The sequence below is a fragment of the Erpetoichthys calabaricus genome, chromosome 7, assembly GCF_900747795.2.
Source record: "Erpetoichthys calabaricus chromosome 7, fErpCal1.3, whole genome shotgun sequence".
Taxonomy (NCBI): Eukaryota; Metazoa; Chordata; class Cladistia; order Polypteriformes; family Polypteridae; genus Erpetoichthys; species Erpetoichthys calabaricus.
In genome coordinates this window covers 2,446,461-2,462,416 of record NC_041400.2, presented here as the reverse complement: position 1 = coordinate 2,462,416, position 15,956 = coordinate 2,446,461, and the positions used below count along the sequence as shown (strand labels likewise).

At 43.9% G+C, this 15,956-nt stretch overlaps 1 protein-coding gene across 2 annotated transcripts in view; it reads right to left on the bottom strand.

Annotated features, from left to right (window-relative positions):
• The window catches only part of alpk1 (alpha-kinase 1), a 134,962-nt gene that overhangs the window by 71,423 nt on the left and 47,583 nt on the right, over positions 1-15,956 (bottom strand). Inside the window, exons 3-4 of one of the 2 annotated variants that reach the window (XM_028805091.2) lie at positions 12,010-12,080; positions 4,533-4,787 (exon numbers count right to left, since the gene is read on the bottom strand). In XM_028805091.2, coding sequence (XP_028660924.1) covers positions 4,533-4,641 — 109 coding nt within the window. In that variant the 5' untranslated portion in view covers positions 4,642-4,787; positions 12,010-12,080. The remainder of the gene's footprint in view (positions 1-4,532; positions 4,788-12,009; positions 12,081-15,956) is intronic. The other variant, XM_028805092.2, reaches the window with a different exon arrangement.

Below are 15,956 nucleotides of genomic sequence, written 5' to 3'. Positions count from 1 at the left end.
AAGATAGCAGACCACCAACACTCACCATCCAATGTGACCGAACTTGAACAGTTCTGTAAAGAAGAGTAGGGGGGGCAATTATTACACAATCTAGGTGTGCACAGCTGAGAGAGAAGATTCCCAACAGAGCCAACGCTGTCATTAAAGCAAAAGGGGGGGTCAACAAGATGGCACTGACATTGGGGGGGGGGGGGGTCCTTTATTAATCTCAGTAGGTCTTGTTTTTGATTTTTTAAATTCTTCTGAACTGTAGCTGTGATATCTTTCACTTGGATGTTAGAGGGTGCATTGTGTAAGTAAAGCTGGGAAGAAATATTAGTTTGTGTGTTTTAATTTAAGGCTGTAAAGCAAAAAAAAATGGGAATATTTCAAAGGGGGGGGGGGTTCTTTTCTATATCCACTGTTAAGTCTTCTCAGCTATGACTTGACTTGCTCACAAAACTCAACTCGCATGAACGTAAATATTAAAACTTAAGACTTGATGTGAATTGCGGACGTCAGGACTTGAATATACTGGGTGAGTCAAAATGACGTTAACACTAATGGATTCTTTTTATCTCAGTCGATGGATAGGTAGTGGTGGACCATCGCCATGGCCTCCACACTCCCCTGATTTGACACCCTGTACTTTATGGTGAAGGAAAGTTAGTGATACAAATGACCTGAAGGACATAATACAGACTGTGGGATCATCTATGCCCCATGGAATGTGTGCCCGGGCTTTAAATGGTAATGTCGCTCGTTGGTTTTTGTAGGTGTTGAACATGATGATGAACAGGTTGGGACATTCCTGTAAATCAGCTGGCACATATGAAGTATGTTTTGTGAATCAGAAAGCATTTAATAAGGTGGCACATGAGAGGGTGGGCATCAAATTATAAGAAGTGGGAGTTCAGGGTGATATTTTTAGATGGGTGAAGAATTGGCTCAGACACAGGAAGCAGAGGGTGATGAGGGTGCGAGGAACCTCATCAGAACTGGCCGATGTTAAGAGTGGTGACCAGCAGGGGGCAGTGCTGGGGCTGCTGCTATTTTTAATATACTGTAAATGATTTAGATAGGAATATAAGGAACAAGCTGGTGAAGTTTGCAGATGATACCAAGAGAGGTGGATTAGCAGATAATTTGGAATCCGTTATATCATCACAGAAGGACTTGGACAGCAGACAGGCTTGGGCAGATTTGTGGACGATGAAATTTAATGTCAGTAAATGTAAAGTATGACACATAGGAAGTAAAAATGTGAGGTCTGAATACACAATGAGAGGTCTGAAAATCAAGAGTCCACCTTATGAGAAGATTTAGGAGTCTTAGAGGACTCTAAGCTGTCGACTGCCAGACAATGTACAGAAGCCAGTAAGAAAGCTGACAGTATGTCAGGTTATATAGCGCCTTGATGTGTGGAGTACAAGTCACAGGAGGTTCTGCTCAAACTTCATAACACACTGGTGAGGCTTCATCTGGAGTCCTGGGTACAGTTTTGGTCTCCAGGCTACAAAAAGGACATAGCATCACAAGGAAAGGTCCAGAGAAGAGCAACTGGGCTGATCATGGGGCTACAGGGGATGAGTTAGGAGGGAATATTAAAAGAGCTGAGCCTTTACAGTTTAAGCAAAAGAAGATTAAGAGGGGGCGGCACGGTGGTAGTGCTGCTGCCTCGCAGTTAGGAGACCTGGGTTTGCTTCCCAATACATCGTTTCCCTGTACAATGAACTTCTTTCTTTGCTGCCCACACCAAATGACAAAACCAACATATAAAGATAAACATAAATAATAATTAGCAGATAGATAATAAGTAACAGGGCGGCACAGGTAAGGAGATCTGGGTTTGCTTCCTGGGTCCTCCCTGCGTGGAGTTTGCATGTTCTCCCCATGTCTGCGTGGGTTTCCTCCCACAGTCCAAAGACATGCAGGTTATGTGGATTGGCATTCCTAAATTGTCCCGTGTGTGTGCTTGGTGTGGTGTGTGTGTGTGTGCCCTGCGGTGGGCTGGCGCCCTGCCTGGGGTTTGTTTCCTGCCTTGTGCCCCGTGTTGGCTGGGATTGGCTCCAGCAGACCTCCGTCACCCTGTAGTTAGGATATAGCGGGTTGGATAATGAGTGGATGGATAATAAGTAACAGAGGCAGCATAAAGTATAAAAACAGAATAGAAGTAGAAAGTGTACTGTACAGGTAGGTGTGTGATGGACAAGTCAGATACAGTTACAGTTGTGTGAGGTCGATAGAATGAGGTGAACGATGGTTACAAACTCCAGTCAGTTATTTAGGAGTCTAATGGCCTTGGGAAAGAAAGAGTTCTTTAGCCTGGACGTCCTGCATTTCATACTCTGTACCTCCTGCCTGAGGGTAGATGAGTGAACAGTTCGTGTTGGGGGTCCCTGAGGATTGAGGCAGTTCTCCTGCGGACTCTGCAGAGAGGGCAATGGGGTCCTGGTGATCTTCTCAGCAGTCTTTACCACTCTCTGGAGGCGTCTGCGGTCCATAGCAGTAGTGTTGCCGTACCACAAGGTGATGCAGCTGGTCAAGATGTTCTCAACAATGCAGCTGTAAAAGTTGCCGAGGATCTTAGTCGACATACCAGACTTCCTCAGAAAGTACAGCTGCTGCTGGGCCTTCTTGACCAGCTTGCGTGGGTTTCCTCCCACAGTCCAAACACATGCAGGTTAGGTGCACTGGCGATCCTAAATTGTCCCTAGTGTGTGCTTGGTGTGTGTGTGCCCTGCGGAGTGCTGGCACCCTGCCCGGGGTTTGTTCCTGCTTTGCACCCTGTGCTCACTGGGATTGGCTCCAGCAGACGCCCCGTGACCCTGGGTTAGGATATAGCGGGTTGGAAAATGACTGACTGACTGACGGATTAAGAAGTGACCTGATTGAAGTGTTTAAAATGATGAAGCGAATTAGTCCAGTGGGTCGAGACGGTGACTTTAAAATGAGTTCATCAAGAACACGGGGACACCGTTGGAAACTTGTGAAGGGGACAAACATTAGGAGTCTCTTCTTCATGCAGACAACAAGGGACACATGGAATAAGTGACCAAGTAGTGCGGTGGACAGCAGGACTCCAGGGACCTTCACAACTTGACTTGATGTTATTTTGGAGGAGTGAAGTGGACAGGCCTGGCAGGCATTGGGTTGAATGACCTGTTTGAATTTTTAAATATTCTAATATTCCCTGGTGTCACACACGTGTGAATAGGAGGCAGCTGAAGGGCTTGGAGAAGAATGGTAATACATCTGCCCAGGGGGTGGCAGGGTGCACTAATGCTCTTTCTGAGTTCTCTACAGACATTTCCCTGGAAATCCCACCAGGAGCCACTGCCTCAACTCAAGACATGCCACTTCTGGTCCCAGCCCCGAGGACGACATCACTTCCCCCAGACTTCCTATAAAGCCTCACTTCTTTCCCCTGGAATTCAGTTCTGTTTTGGATTCTTGTCTTGTAAACTTGACTCAGCCTCAAACATTTACTTTTTGCAGCCAGGATACAGAATTATACGGGTGGCTGCCCCAAACCTTTACAACTCGACTTGATGTTATTTTGGAGGACATTAGGAAGTTTCTCTTTATACACAAAGAACGATAGACACTTGGAATATGCGACCAAGTCATGTGGTGGGCAGTAAGACTTTAGGGACTTTCAAAAACTCGACTTGATGTTTTTTAGGACAGGACTGGCGAGCTTTGTTGGGCTGAATGGCCTGTTCTCATCTAGAGTGTTCTAATGTTCTACTAAACTGTTTCCGCCATTCAAATGTTAACATCATTTTGACTCACCCTGTATAGGACTGGTATTAATAGAATTTTCGTTTTCAAACAGACGATATCATTCGGCCATCTCATTCCACATAATTAGACAGCAATGTTTTACCGCCGATATCACGGCTTTACGGAGGGAACGTCCACGTGTAGGACATGTCACTTTTCAAATGTTGCCATTCTGCACTAAAACGCCATTACATCTTTGGGCGGGTTTGGGGGTCCAACCAAACTGCTTAGTATTTTGAAGCGGTGAGATTTTCCCCCTAACATTTCACAATATTGTCGAAACTGGTGTGACTTTTTTTCTCTTTTTGATGGCACAACAAATTTGGGGACTCTAAAGTGGTCACAATTGGGTGCACAATAAAGACAATGCGCTGTTATCCGTTCACTTGGTTTTCACAAAAAGAAAACTGGGCCAAAGGAGAGCAGCGGACTACTTCAGTACCTGCTGCATGTTGTGTGCCCCCCTTCATTATACTGTATGTTAGGGTGCAGAAGTGCTGCCCTTCAAAAAGCAACTGTTTGCTGGCCCTTGAGCTTACTGGAGCTTGTAATTGGAAGTGACAGCAATTCACTGTGACAAAGTGAGCTTCTTCTGTCTGTCCTCGCCAAACGGTTTTCTATTCATGAGCTGCAAATCCAGGGCTCGGGGGGGAAAAAAAAAAAAAAACAGCCCACAGAAAACTAAGGAGACCAAGTGTGCCGGGACGGCTGTCACCGACTTCGACCAGACGCGGTGGGATGGCCCTGTGGCCGGCACCGCAGCTCACCTTGACAGTCCTCATATTCCTGACGGCTTTCCCTGGACGGCTCTGAAGGTCCGAGGGACAAGGCCAGCTTGCACTCCTCGAGGATGGCTGCCACCCACTCATTATTCATCTTGAGCGCCTCTTGGTTATCCCACCGCTGCCCGTAGTTGTCTTTCTTCTATGTGAGCGACAACGGTGATCAATTACTTTCTGGAGAAGACGCATCCAGGGAGCCCCATGGAGCAGATAAGCCTTGAAGAAGCCCTCGATTACCTGCTGAACAAAAGGGCAGAGATGATTAACTAAGAGCCTCATCCATTATCTGTAGAGCTCAAGCAGGGTGAGATAATGGACACAGAATCATAAAATAATAATAATAAAGATGACAGCTTTTCGGGGGCCTTCACTCCAGACGGTGGGGTTTGGGGCCCGCGTAGCGCAGGGTGAGAATTCACTCCATCATCTTTGAACCAAACATCATGTGGAATGACAAACGTGCACTCTACCTCGAAATGAAAACTGCCTTTAGATATTCTCGCCTACGTACAATGCGAGGCCTTCATGTCAGTAATTACTCAGAGGCGGCCTTTTGTTATGCCTGCGGTGTGAAAAGGCAGCCCGTGGGGTACGTTTAGCAGCACCAGGGGATGAAAAGCGAGATAAACACGGCGAGTAACAGGCGGCATCACGGCTCGGCCAGAGCTCTTTCCCTGCCTCTCGTGCTTCTTGTGTTTATTGGACTTTTTTTTTGCTGCTTCTCAAATAATATTCTGCATATTATGTTCCTTATTCTGTTCAGTTTTGTTTGCGACATACGTTGTTTGTGAATTATTTTTTGATTTTCTATTACTTTGCACTGTTCTCTGTATACTGAGCCCAAAGGGGCAGGGTCACCTGCTGACTGTTCTGCCACAGGTGGAAACTTACGGGCTATGTGGGCAGCTTCAGGCTACGTCCACACTACTAGGTTTGCATTTAAAAGGCCTCCACACTAGCATTTTCACATCAATTATGAAAGAATCTCCATCTAAAACAACCAATGATGTAGCCATTCGCCTACACTGCGTGTACAAAGTGTCCACCTTGAAGGGATGGTAATGCCGCAGTACCGTGGGATTTGTAGTGGCTGGTAAATTGTTTAGCTTTTGCAAACGTATGAAGCATTTAAACTGCACAAAACAATTTAGATGCATGCTGGTGAGCAACGCAACAAGTGCCATGGAAAGAAACTCCGCTTTGTTGGAATATGGTTGTCACCCATTAGGGTTGACCAATCGGTGAATGAGAAGTTGTAATACTGGAATTCAAACAGGGAAGGGACGCATAAAAAGCAAGAACTAATCGGACGGCCATAAGAAAATGCAATTTCAAAAGTCTGAGTCATCATCCATCCACACCGCAAGGCGGAGGCAGTGTTTTCAGAAGTATACGGTGGACAAAATGGCAAAAATGGAGAGCAAAGGCTGCGTTCTTTTAACAAAAATGCAGCAGTGTGTGCATGTAGCCTCGGAATAGGGTCAGGAGATTTAAACCATAAATACTTTTAAAGAATCAAAATGAAAATGCCCCCTACGTAAACCAAAGTTCGTTTTCAATATAGTGATCCCTCGCTATATTGCGCTTCGCCTTTCGCGGCTTCACTCTATCGCGGATTTTATATGTAAGCATATTTAAATATATATTGCGGATTTTTTGCTGGTTCGCGGATTTCTGCGGACAATGGGTCTTTTAATTTCTGGTACATGCTTCCTCAGTTGGTTTGCCCAGTTGATTTCATACAAGGGACGCTATTGGCAGATGGCTGAGAAGCTACCCAACTTACTTTTCTCTGTCTTTCTCTCTCTCTTATGCTGACTTTCTCTGATCCTGACGTAGGGGGATTGAGCAGGGGGGCTGTTTGCACACCTAGACGATACAGACGCTCGTCTAAAAATGCTGAAAGATTATCTTCATGTTGCTCCCTTCTGTGCAGCTGCTTCGTGAAACGACATGCTGCACGGTGCTTCGCATACTTAAAAGCTCGAAGGGCACGTATTGATTTTTGATTGTTTGTTTTTATCTCTTTCTCTCTCTCTCGCTCTCTCTGCTCCTGACGGAGGGGGTGTGAGCTGCCGCCTTCAACAGCTTTGTGCCACGGTGTTTCGCATACTTAAAAGCCAAACAGCCCTATTGATTTGTTTGCTTTCCTCTCTCTTTCTGACAGTCTCTGCTCCTGACGCACACTCCTTTGAAGAGGAAGATATGTTTGCATTCTTTTAATTGTGAGACTGAACTGTCATCTCTGTCTTGTCATGGAGCACAGTTTAAACTTTTGAAAAAGAGACAAATGTTTGTTTGCAGTGTTTGAATAGCGTTCCTGTCTCTCTACAACCTCCTGTGTTTCTGCGCAAATCTGTGACCCAAACATGACAATATAAAAATAACCATATAAACATATGGTTTCTACTACGCGGATTTTCTTATTTCGCGGGTGGCTCTGGAACGTAACCCCCGCGATGGAGGAGGGATTACTGTAAACAGATTTTCTAACTGACTGGACAACAAGAGATGAGTTTAGAGAGGTCATCCGCAAACTCGGACAACGAGGGAGACATGATGGCGGCTTAAATAGCGCCGCCCCGATTGACGTCATGTGACGCAACTTCTGAGGTGCCTCAAAGCAGCTGAGACCACTAAACCACTTTTTTGTTTCATTTTTGCATATACAGTGGACCCTTGACTTACAAACTCAATTCGTTCGCGAGGGCTGGTTGTAACTCAAGTTGGTTGCAAGTCAGAACTATTTTTCCCATAAGAAATAATGGAAATGCCCTTAATGTGTCCTGAACCGCCCATAGCAACATTTACTTAAACTTTTCATAATAAAAAAGGGTTGTATAATGTGCATAATTTACCAAAACACCAATAATTTTTCTAATGTACTAACCAAAAAGCTTTAAAAAGTGCCTAGCCTACCAGAAACAACAATTTCATACTGTACTCACCATTTAATTCGACATCTTTGGGCTGCAGGAAGGGAGGAGGAGGAGGAGGAGAATGAAATAGAAGGTGGTTATTGTTTGGAAGGAGCCTCCTTATACAAATCTTTTCTTTGTAAAATTGTCGAGATGGTGGATTTCGATATGCTGTACATATTAGCGAGATCGGTCACACGAACACCACTCTCATATTTCCGCACAATTTCCTTCTTCGTTTCGATTGTGATCGCTTTCTGTACCTTCGTTATCTTCTTTTCCTTCCTTAGCAATTATCGAAAGAAATTATATAAATCACTGCACTGACCGAAATTACGTCCACAAACACATGTATCTGGGCTCCGACTGACGCTTACGAACACTCTTGGCTGTTTGTTTACAATCGCACAAGCAGATACACGTGACCACATTCGGGTCGTAACGCAAGACGTTGGTCGTAAATCAAAACTAAAATTTTGGTCATAAATCAAGTTGTTCGCATGTCAAGCCGGTCGTATATCGAGGGTCGACTGTACACTGTTGTGGATGGCTGGGGATCCTGGGAGAGGGACAATCGCTTCCCCGGGCCACAAGAGGGCAGACGCCCTGGTATGCAAAGGGGCCACGGGATCAGAGCTCGTACCCTTGAGGCCCATGGCCACCTCCAGGGGGCGCCTAGATGATTACGGAGCCATGGACTACAGCACTTCCGCCATACCCGGAAGTGCTGTGCTGCTGGAAGTGAATCCAGGCCACACCAGGAAGTGCTGCCGGAAGATCATTACATTATAAAAGGGGCTGCCTCACTCCATTTAGGGGAGCTGGAGTCGGGAGGAAGAGGATGGAGCTTGCGAGGAGAGGAGTAGAGGCAGCAGAAGAATCAAGAGAAGAAAGAAAAGAAGGGACTGTGAACAAATTATGGCTGATAGAACATTGTGTGATGTTGTAAATTGGAAGAAGAATATTAAACGTATATGTGTTTTGGACATCTGGTGTCTATCTGTCTGTCTGTCTGTGTGTGTGTGTGTGTGTGTTCAGGGGCTGAACTTCCACAATGAGTAGTGAGAAAAGCGCTATATAAATGCAAAGAATTATTATTATTATTAATAAGTGTGTGCTTGGTGTGTGGGTTTGTTTGTGTGTGTCCTGCGGTGGGTTGGCATCCTGCCTGGGATTGGTTCCTGCCTTGTGCCCTGTGTTGGCTGGGATTGGCTCCAGCAGACTCCCGTGACCCTGTGTTCGGATTCAGTGGGTTGGAAAATGGATGGATGGATGGATTAATATATATAGTAAGGTTGCTAAACTCTTTTGGGACTCCCCTCAACAGGATGACACGCCAAAGAGCGTCCCGAAGCGTGATCGCCGTGTCATTCAAAGACAGCTTCTCCATTGCCAGGCCAACCACAGGCTCCCAGTGCTGCAGCGGCTCATTGCAAAAGCAAACCTGAGCCGACTGTGGTCATGCTACACGTGCCTGTTGTCGATGGGTGATGTAAGGAACATTATAAATGCTGGGAACAGGATTACTTGGGCACGACCCTGCCTGATTGCCCTGTCTGTGTATAGGAGAGGGGTAGATCCCGCTACACTCAATAGCCGCGTTGTTCCTGTTTCAAGAGGAATAAAGTTGGTTTTGCTAAGGTACTGAGACTCAGCCTCGTATTTTGGGGTGCAAGACAAGGGACTTACACATCACAATATATAAAATTAACTACAGGCAGTCCCCGGATTACAAGTAAGATTCATTTCTAAGTCTGTCTAAATGTCAGATTTGTAGCTAAGTCGGAAAAGGTGCATACTGTACACTTCTTATTTAGTGTCAGACAAATGATCGTCTTATATATATTGTATTTATTTTATTTTTCTGTGCATACACACTCAACCCAGTCTTAACGGTACCGTCATTCGTCTTAAAATGGCTCCTTCCTTAAGCCGATGAACCGCTGAAGCTGCACAGCGTGTTCACGAGCGTCACAAAGTATGTAATGTGTACATCTGTTATTACGCATCGCCAAGAGAGTACGTTATGGTGCATGTGGTATACAGTCATATGAAAAAGTTTGGGACCCCCTCTTAATTCTTTGGGTTTTTGTTTCTCATTGGCTGAACTTCCTTTTAATATGTGACATGCCTTATGGTAACAGTAGGATTTCAGCAGTGACATGAAGTTTATTGGATTAACAGAAAATATGCATCATAAGAAAATTAGACAGGTGCATAAATGTGGGCACCCCAACAGAGATGTGACATCAGTACTTAGTTGAGCCTCCTTTGCTCCTCTAGACGCTGTCCTCCTATAGCCTTTGAGTGTCTGATTCTGGATGGAGGTCTTGTTGACCATTCTTCATACCAAATCTCTCCAGTTCAGTTCAATTTGATGGACAGCCTGCTTCAAATCATCCCATAGATTTTTGATGACATTCAAGTCAGGGGACTGTGACGGCCATTCCAGAACATTCTACTTCTCCCTCTGCATGAATGTCTTTGTAGATTTCATTGTCTTGTTGGAATATCCAACCCCTGTGTAACTTCAACTTTGTGACTGATGCTTGAACATTATCCTGAAGAATTTGTTGATATTGGGGTGAATTCATCCGACCCTCGACTTTAACAAGGGCCCCAGTCCCTGAACTAGCCAGACAGCATGATGGAACCTCCACCAAATTTGACAGTAGGTAGCAGGTGTTTGTCTTGGAATGCGGTGTTCTTCTTCCGCTATGCAAAGAGCTTTTTGTTCTGACCAAATAACTCCATTTGTGTTCCAAAATGAATCTGGCTTGTCTAAATGAGCATTGGCATACAACAAGCGACTCTGTTTGTGGTGTGAGTGCAGAAAGGGCTTCTTTCTCATCACCCTGCCATACAGATGTTTGAATTGTAGAATGATGTCCAGATACACCATCTGCAGCCAGATGTTCTTGCAGGTCTTTGGAGGTGATCTGTGGGTTGTCTGTCACCATTCTCACAATCCTGCTCATATGCCGCTCCTGTATTTTTCTTGGCCTGCCAGACCTGCTGGATTTAACAGTAACTGTGCCTGTGGCCTTCCATTTCCTGATTCCATTCCTTACAGTTACAGAAACTGACAGTTTAAACCTCTGAGATGGCTTTTTGTAGCCTTCCCCTAAACCACAAGACTGAACAATCTTTGTTTTCAGATCTTTGGAGAGTTGCTTTGAGGATCCCATGCTCACTCTTCAGAGGAGAGTCAAAGGGAAGGAAGCACAACTTGCAGTTGACCACCTTAAATCCCTTTATATCTCATGATGGACACACCTGTCTATGAAGTTCAAGGCTTAACGAGCTCATCACACCAAGTAATCAGCATTGAGCAGTGACAGGCATTCAAATCAGCACAATGACAAGGGGACCCACATTTGTGCTCAGCCAGTTTTTCACATTTGATTTCATTTCATACAACTAAATACTGCGTCACTAAAAATCTTTGCTCGGAAAACACCGCAGTACTCCTAGGAAATGAAAGACAGACCACTGTTATCTTTGTAGTTGAAAGGAGAGTCAGTTATTATGCAGGCTGACAGGGGGTCCCAAACTTTTTCATATGTATATTTTGTTATCAGTCTTGGATCCTCGTATCAGAATTTTGTAATCGTGCAGCCCCGTGAACGCCTGTGTGCATCGACAGCATGTGCGCTAGACAAGAAAGCAGGCGCTCATTGGAAGAACAGATGTGTGAAGTGTCGCCACCCGCACCTACACAATCCAACTGTACATAAATTCAGAGCAAGGAATCGTCCAGATGCTGGGCAAAGACGAAAGTTTGTGCAGGAAGATCGCTATGTAAAGGCAAAGAAAAAACTCTGGCGGATTCTGTAACCGCGCAGTGTCCCACACTGAATGCTTATACTATAAACAGAGCGAGGTGCACATCATCTGTACATTATGGTGTCTGTAGTAGAAATGGACTTTCTTCAATTTTTTTTTACATAATAGGCTTTATGGCAGTCTGTTTGTAAGTAGGAGTCGTCCATAAGTGCGACGTTGTTAATCCAGGGCCTGCCTGTAATCTAAAGTCAAAATAAAAGTGGAAAATGAAAGTGAAATGAAAGTTTCTTTTGTGAACAGGTGACAAAATCATAGGGAAAAGTGGTGAAAGGCCTTGAAAAGACCCACAAACCAGACCAGAACCTTTAAATGGCCTGTCTTGATATACAGTAAGGCCTCACCCCAGGCAGCCAGATACCAAATGCAAAAGGGCCAAAATGTGCAACTGGCTTATCAAGTTCAAAACTATGATTTAAATGAAGCAAATACACAAAATGGGAGAGGATGAAATGCCGAACCTCTGACTTGAAAGACAAGCCCAATAAAGAATATCTTTATAAAATAACAAATTTACTTAAACAAAAAACAGAAGAATAAAAAAAAAAATAAAGCAAAACAAGAAAAAGGATAAAAATGAGGCAAAAAGGGTCTGCAAACCAAACCTACCAAAGCCAATCTGCACTTTATATGTATATTTTGATTTGTGTTTTTCTCTTTTTAACACGTTCAGAAAAATCCAAAGGGCAATCAATACTCACCAGAAACACGACAACCAATGGGGGTCTGAAGTATGCAAGCCGAGGGCAGGCCCAGCCTCTTGGGGTCCCACCTGCGAAACACAAGGGACATAAGAAAATACACAACATGTAAATACTACCAGTAAACAGATGTAACAACAAAAAAACATACAAAAAGTAACAACTGAAAAGTAACCATAAAATGGAAAATAAACCTAAGAAAGGGGAGAAACAGGGGCTGACAAAAAACATTTTCAAGACCTCATAAAAAATCCCAAACCTTTATAAAGCCATCCACAATTCAAACATACAGGTCATGAGTGCCAGTCAGGGTAGGTCCACGACACAGAGAACTGTTAACGCCGTGTTTACGCTACCGTGGGTCAGTGCCGAGCAGGCGAGCCTCGGCAAATAGAGGTGACAGAAGACATCGCAGATTTATTTATTTATCAGAAGACGAGGTGCCGATTAAAGCCACATGATCAACACTCAAGGTGAGATGCGCCATCCCATCTTGCAATTATTTTTTCAAAGTTGAGTGGCCTTTACTTTTTCCCAGATGACAGACAGAAAAATGAAATGGATATGGAACAGGTGGAGCTTTATGCAGTCGCAATGGATTTGGGGTTGAATACAACTATGGAAGCCTGCCCGAGCATAACGGTCCATCCACCTTAAGAAAAGGATACTCAATGTGTGCCCGTCCAATTACTATGTCTGTCATTCCAGCAGATGGCGCATCACAAACATTAACATTGCTTTTACAAATTCCATCCCAAATTGCATATAGCAAAGACATATGCATTGTATTTTCTAACAGGTGGCGTATCACAAACATTTCTAGTAATAAAATCAACTACATGTGTCATTCCAGCAGATGGCGCATCACAAACATTAACACTGCTTTTACGAATTCCATGCCAAATGGCATATAACAAAGACATATGCATTGTATTTTCCAACAGATGGCGCATCACAAACATTTCTAGTAATAAAATCAACTGCATGTGTCATTCCAGCAAATGCCGCATCACAAACATTAACACTACTTTTACAAATTCCATTCCAAGTGGCATATAACAAAGACGTATGCATTGTATTTTCCAACAGATGGCGTATCACAAACATTTCTAGTAATAAAATCAACTGCATGTGTCATTCCAGCAAATGCCGCATCACAAACATTAACACTACTTTTACAAATTCCATTCCAAGTGGCATATAACAAAGACATATGCATTGTATTTTCTAACAGATGGCGTATCACAAACATTTCTAGTAATAAAATCAACTACATGTGTCATTCCAGCAGATGGCGCATCACAAACATTAACACTGCTTTTACGAATTCCATCCCAAATGGCATATAACAAAGACATATGCATTGTATTTTCTAACAGATGGCGCATCACAAACATTAACACTGCTTTTACGAATTCCATCCCAAATGGCATATAACAAAGACATATGCATTGTATTTTCCAACAGATGGCGCATCACAAACATTTCTAGTAATAAAATCAACTGCATGTGTCATTCCAGCAGATGGCGCATCACAAACATTAACAGTACTTTTACAAATTCCATTCCAAGTGGCATATAACAAAGACATATGCATTGTATTTTCCAACAGATGGCGTATCACAAACATTTCTAGTAATAAAATCAACTGCATGTGTCATTCCAGCAGATGGCGCATCACAAACATTAAGACTGCTTTAATGAATTCCATCCCAAATGGCATATAACAAAGACATAGGCATCACAAACATTTGTAATAATAAAATGTATTGTATTTGTCATTCCAACTGATGGTGCATCACAAACATTAATATTGCTTGTGTGAATCACATTCTAAATGGCATATAACAGAGACATACTGTATGCACTATAGTAGTATTTCGACAGTGATATTCTTTATTTGACTTGAAAGTTTTTTAATTGTTCAAGTTATACATTTTTTAAGTTGTTCCCTTGAAAACTGCTAAATGGAGTTTCCACTGCACCGTGAGTATGCAGCATATGCAGTCAGCAACACAAAATTCACATTTCATTGCAGTTCTTTTAATCCAAATTAATAACTCCAATTACAACACAAAGGACAATAATTCTCAATTATGAATTTTACTTCCAAGTCAGGTCAAATTTACACGACAGCACCCTTAAATGGCACCCAAGGACCCCAGATAGGGTTTGCCCCCTGTTGTAAATACAATTCCCATGCAGTCCAGTCAGTGTCCAAATGGGAGCTCAACTAGGAAGATGCTGCCACCCACCCTACCAGGGGAGCACATCACCCCAGGATACAGTCGCCCATGTCCATCCATTATACAGAAGTACAAAAACGTACCATCAGCCATACTGGCCGGGGTGCCAGCCCATCCACACCCACCATTAAAAAGAACATCTAACAACGAGCAGGCCCAGACAGCCAGGCCAGTGCAGCCCACTGACAGCAGCCAGGCTTTCTAGTGGCTGTCAACAGTGCCATCTGCTGGAGACCAACTGTCACTGCCTCATTCAGCTAACAAGTGGCTTATCATAAGAAGAGAGGAAATCTGACAAACGAGAGGACAGCATTGAGACCACCAAGCTCGCCTGTTTAGCTGATAGGACTTCAGTTAATGTCCTCGACTTTCCTAACATCAATAGCCATTCATTCATTTGCATTCAGAAAATACAACACACTAGAGCTTCCTGTCTACTACCAATAAAGAAGAGCACCACAGTGACGCTGGAATAAGACATCTTAATAGAACCGTAACTAAGATTAAGACCTGAGAAGCTGAGATGTTAACATTCAGGAGTGTAAGCTGGGAGTCAAACAAACATGGCTCTCGGCAAATCGGACTAAACAAAGGCACTACGGATCAGGGGCTACATTAGCGTCCTCCGAAGTGTCAGTCAGTCATTCGCTAACCACTTAGTCCTGAACAGGGTCCTGGGGGTCTGCTGGAGCCTATCCCAGCCAGCATAGGGTGCAAAGCAGGAACAGACCCTGGAGAGGGCACCAGTCCATTGCAGGACGAACACACAAACACAAACACACCACAGGGCCAACTTAGAATCGCACTGAATTTAATCTCCAATGGTTAGAAAATAACAAGTTACTTTCTTCACCTTATTTATTTACAAGTGGCACCGATGGGTAGGGGGGCAGTGTTAGATCGGTACTCATATTTGGGTATCGACCCCAGCTTTTTCACCTCAGTACCAACACAGTTCCGAAGCAAATAACGGGTTACTCCAAACCCCCCCTCCATCTTACTGCAGCCTGGTGCACCCACAATGAGTGTAAACTTGTGGGGCTGGGACCCTTGTGAAGTTTCAATTGTACTGAAACAATAGGTGGGGGGGGGGTGTAGCAAGAAATAAACGGCCCGTCCCCACAGGTGACAAGAATTCTCTGTCTGGCAGCTGCCCATATCTGATAGACTTTTATGAATATGTAACTATATGTGAGTGGTTTAATAACGAGGACGCAGCACAAAGTCAGATGCACCTCCATGCCATTGAAGATTCTGCCAGATGGGGCCGTCAGTACTCACTCCCCCACTTGGCTGTGATGTCCCTTGGCTTCTCTCCGGCACCTGATTATGTACATATAAATGGATTATGCATTGCATTATTGGGAATTGGGAAGTTACCTTTTAAAGCAGGTTAAACACATTGCTCTCTTTTTGTACCATTGTTTCGCCTGTTTGGTTATTACCCCACCAGAGTTGGGGAGCTCCAGTGCTTTTTGCTGAGCTTTTAGTCCATTTTCTGGATTTTGAGCGTTTTGCTCCGTTCTAAGTTTCTGTATTGGGACTGGTTTGCTTTGGATTGATTTTGTGTTACATTCAATTCTACTTTGCCTTTGGTACTCCACAGAACTTTCCATTTGTGCCTCCAGGCAGTTTATGGAAATAAACCTTTTTAATTTTTATAAAGATTCTACGAGGCCCTTTTTTGTGTCTAGCCAGGGT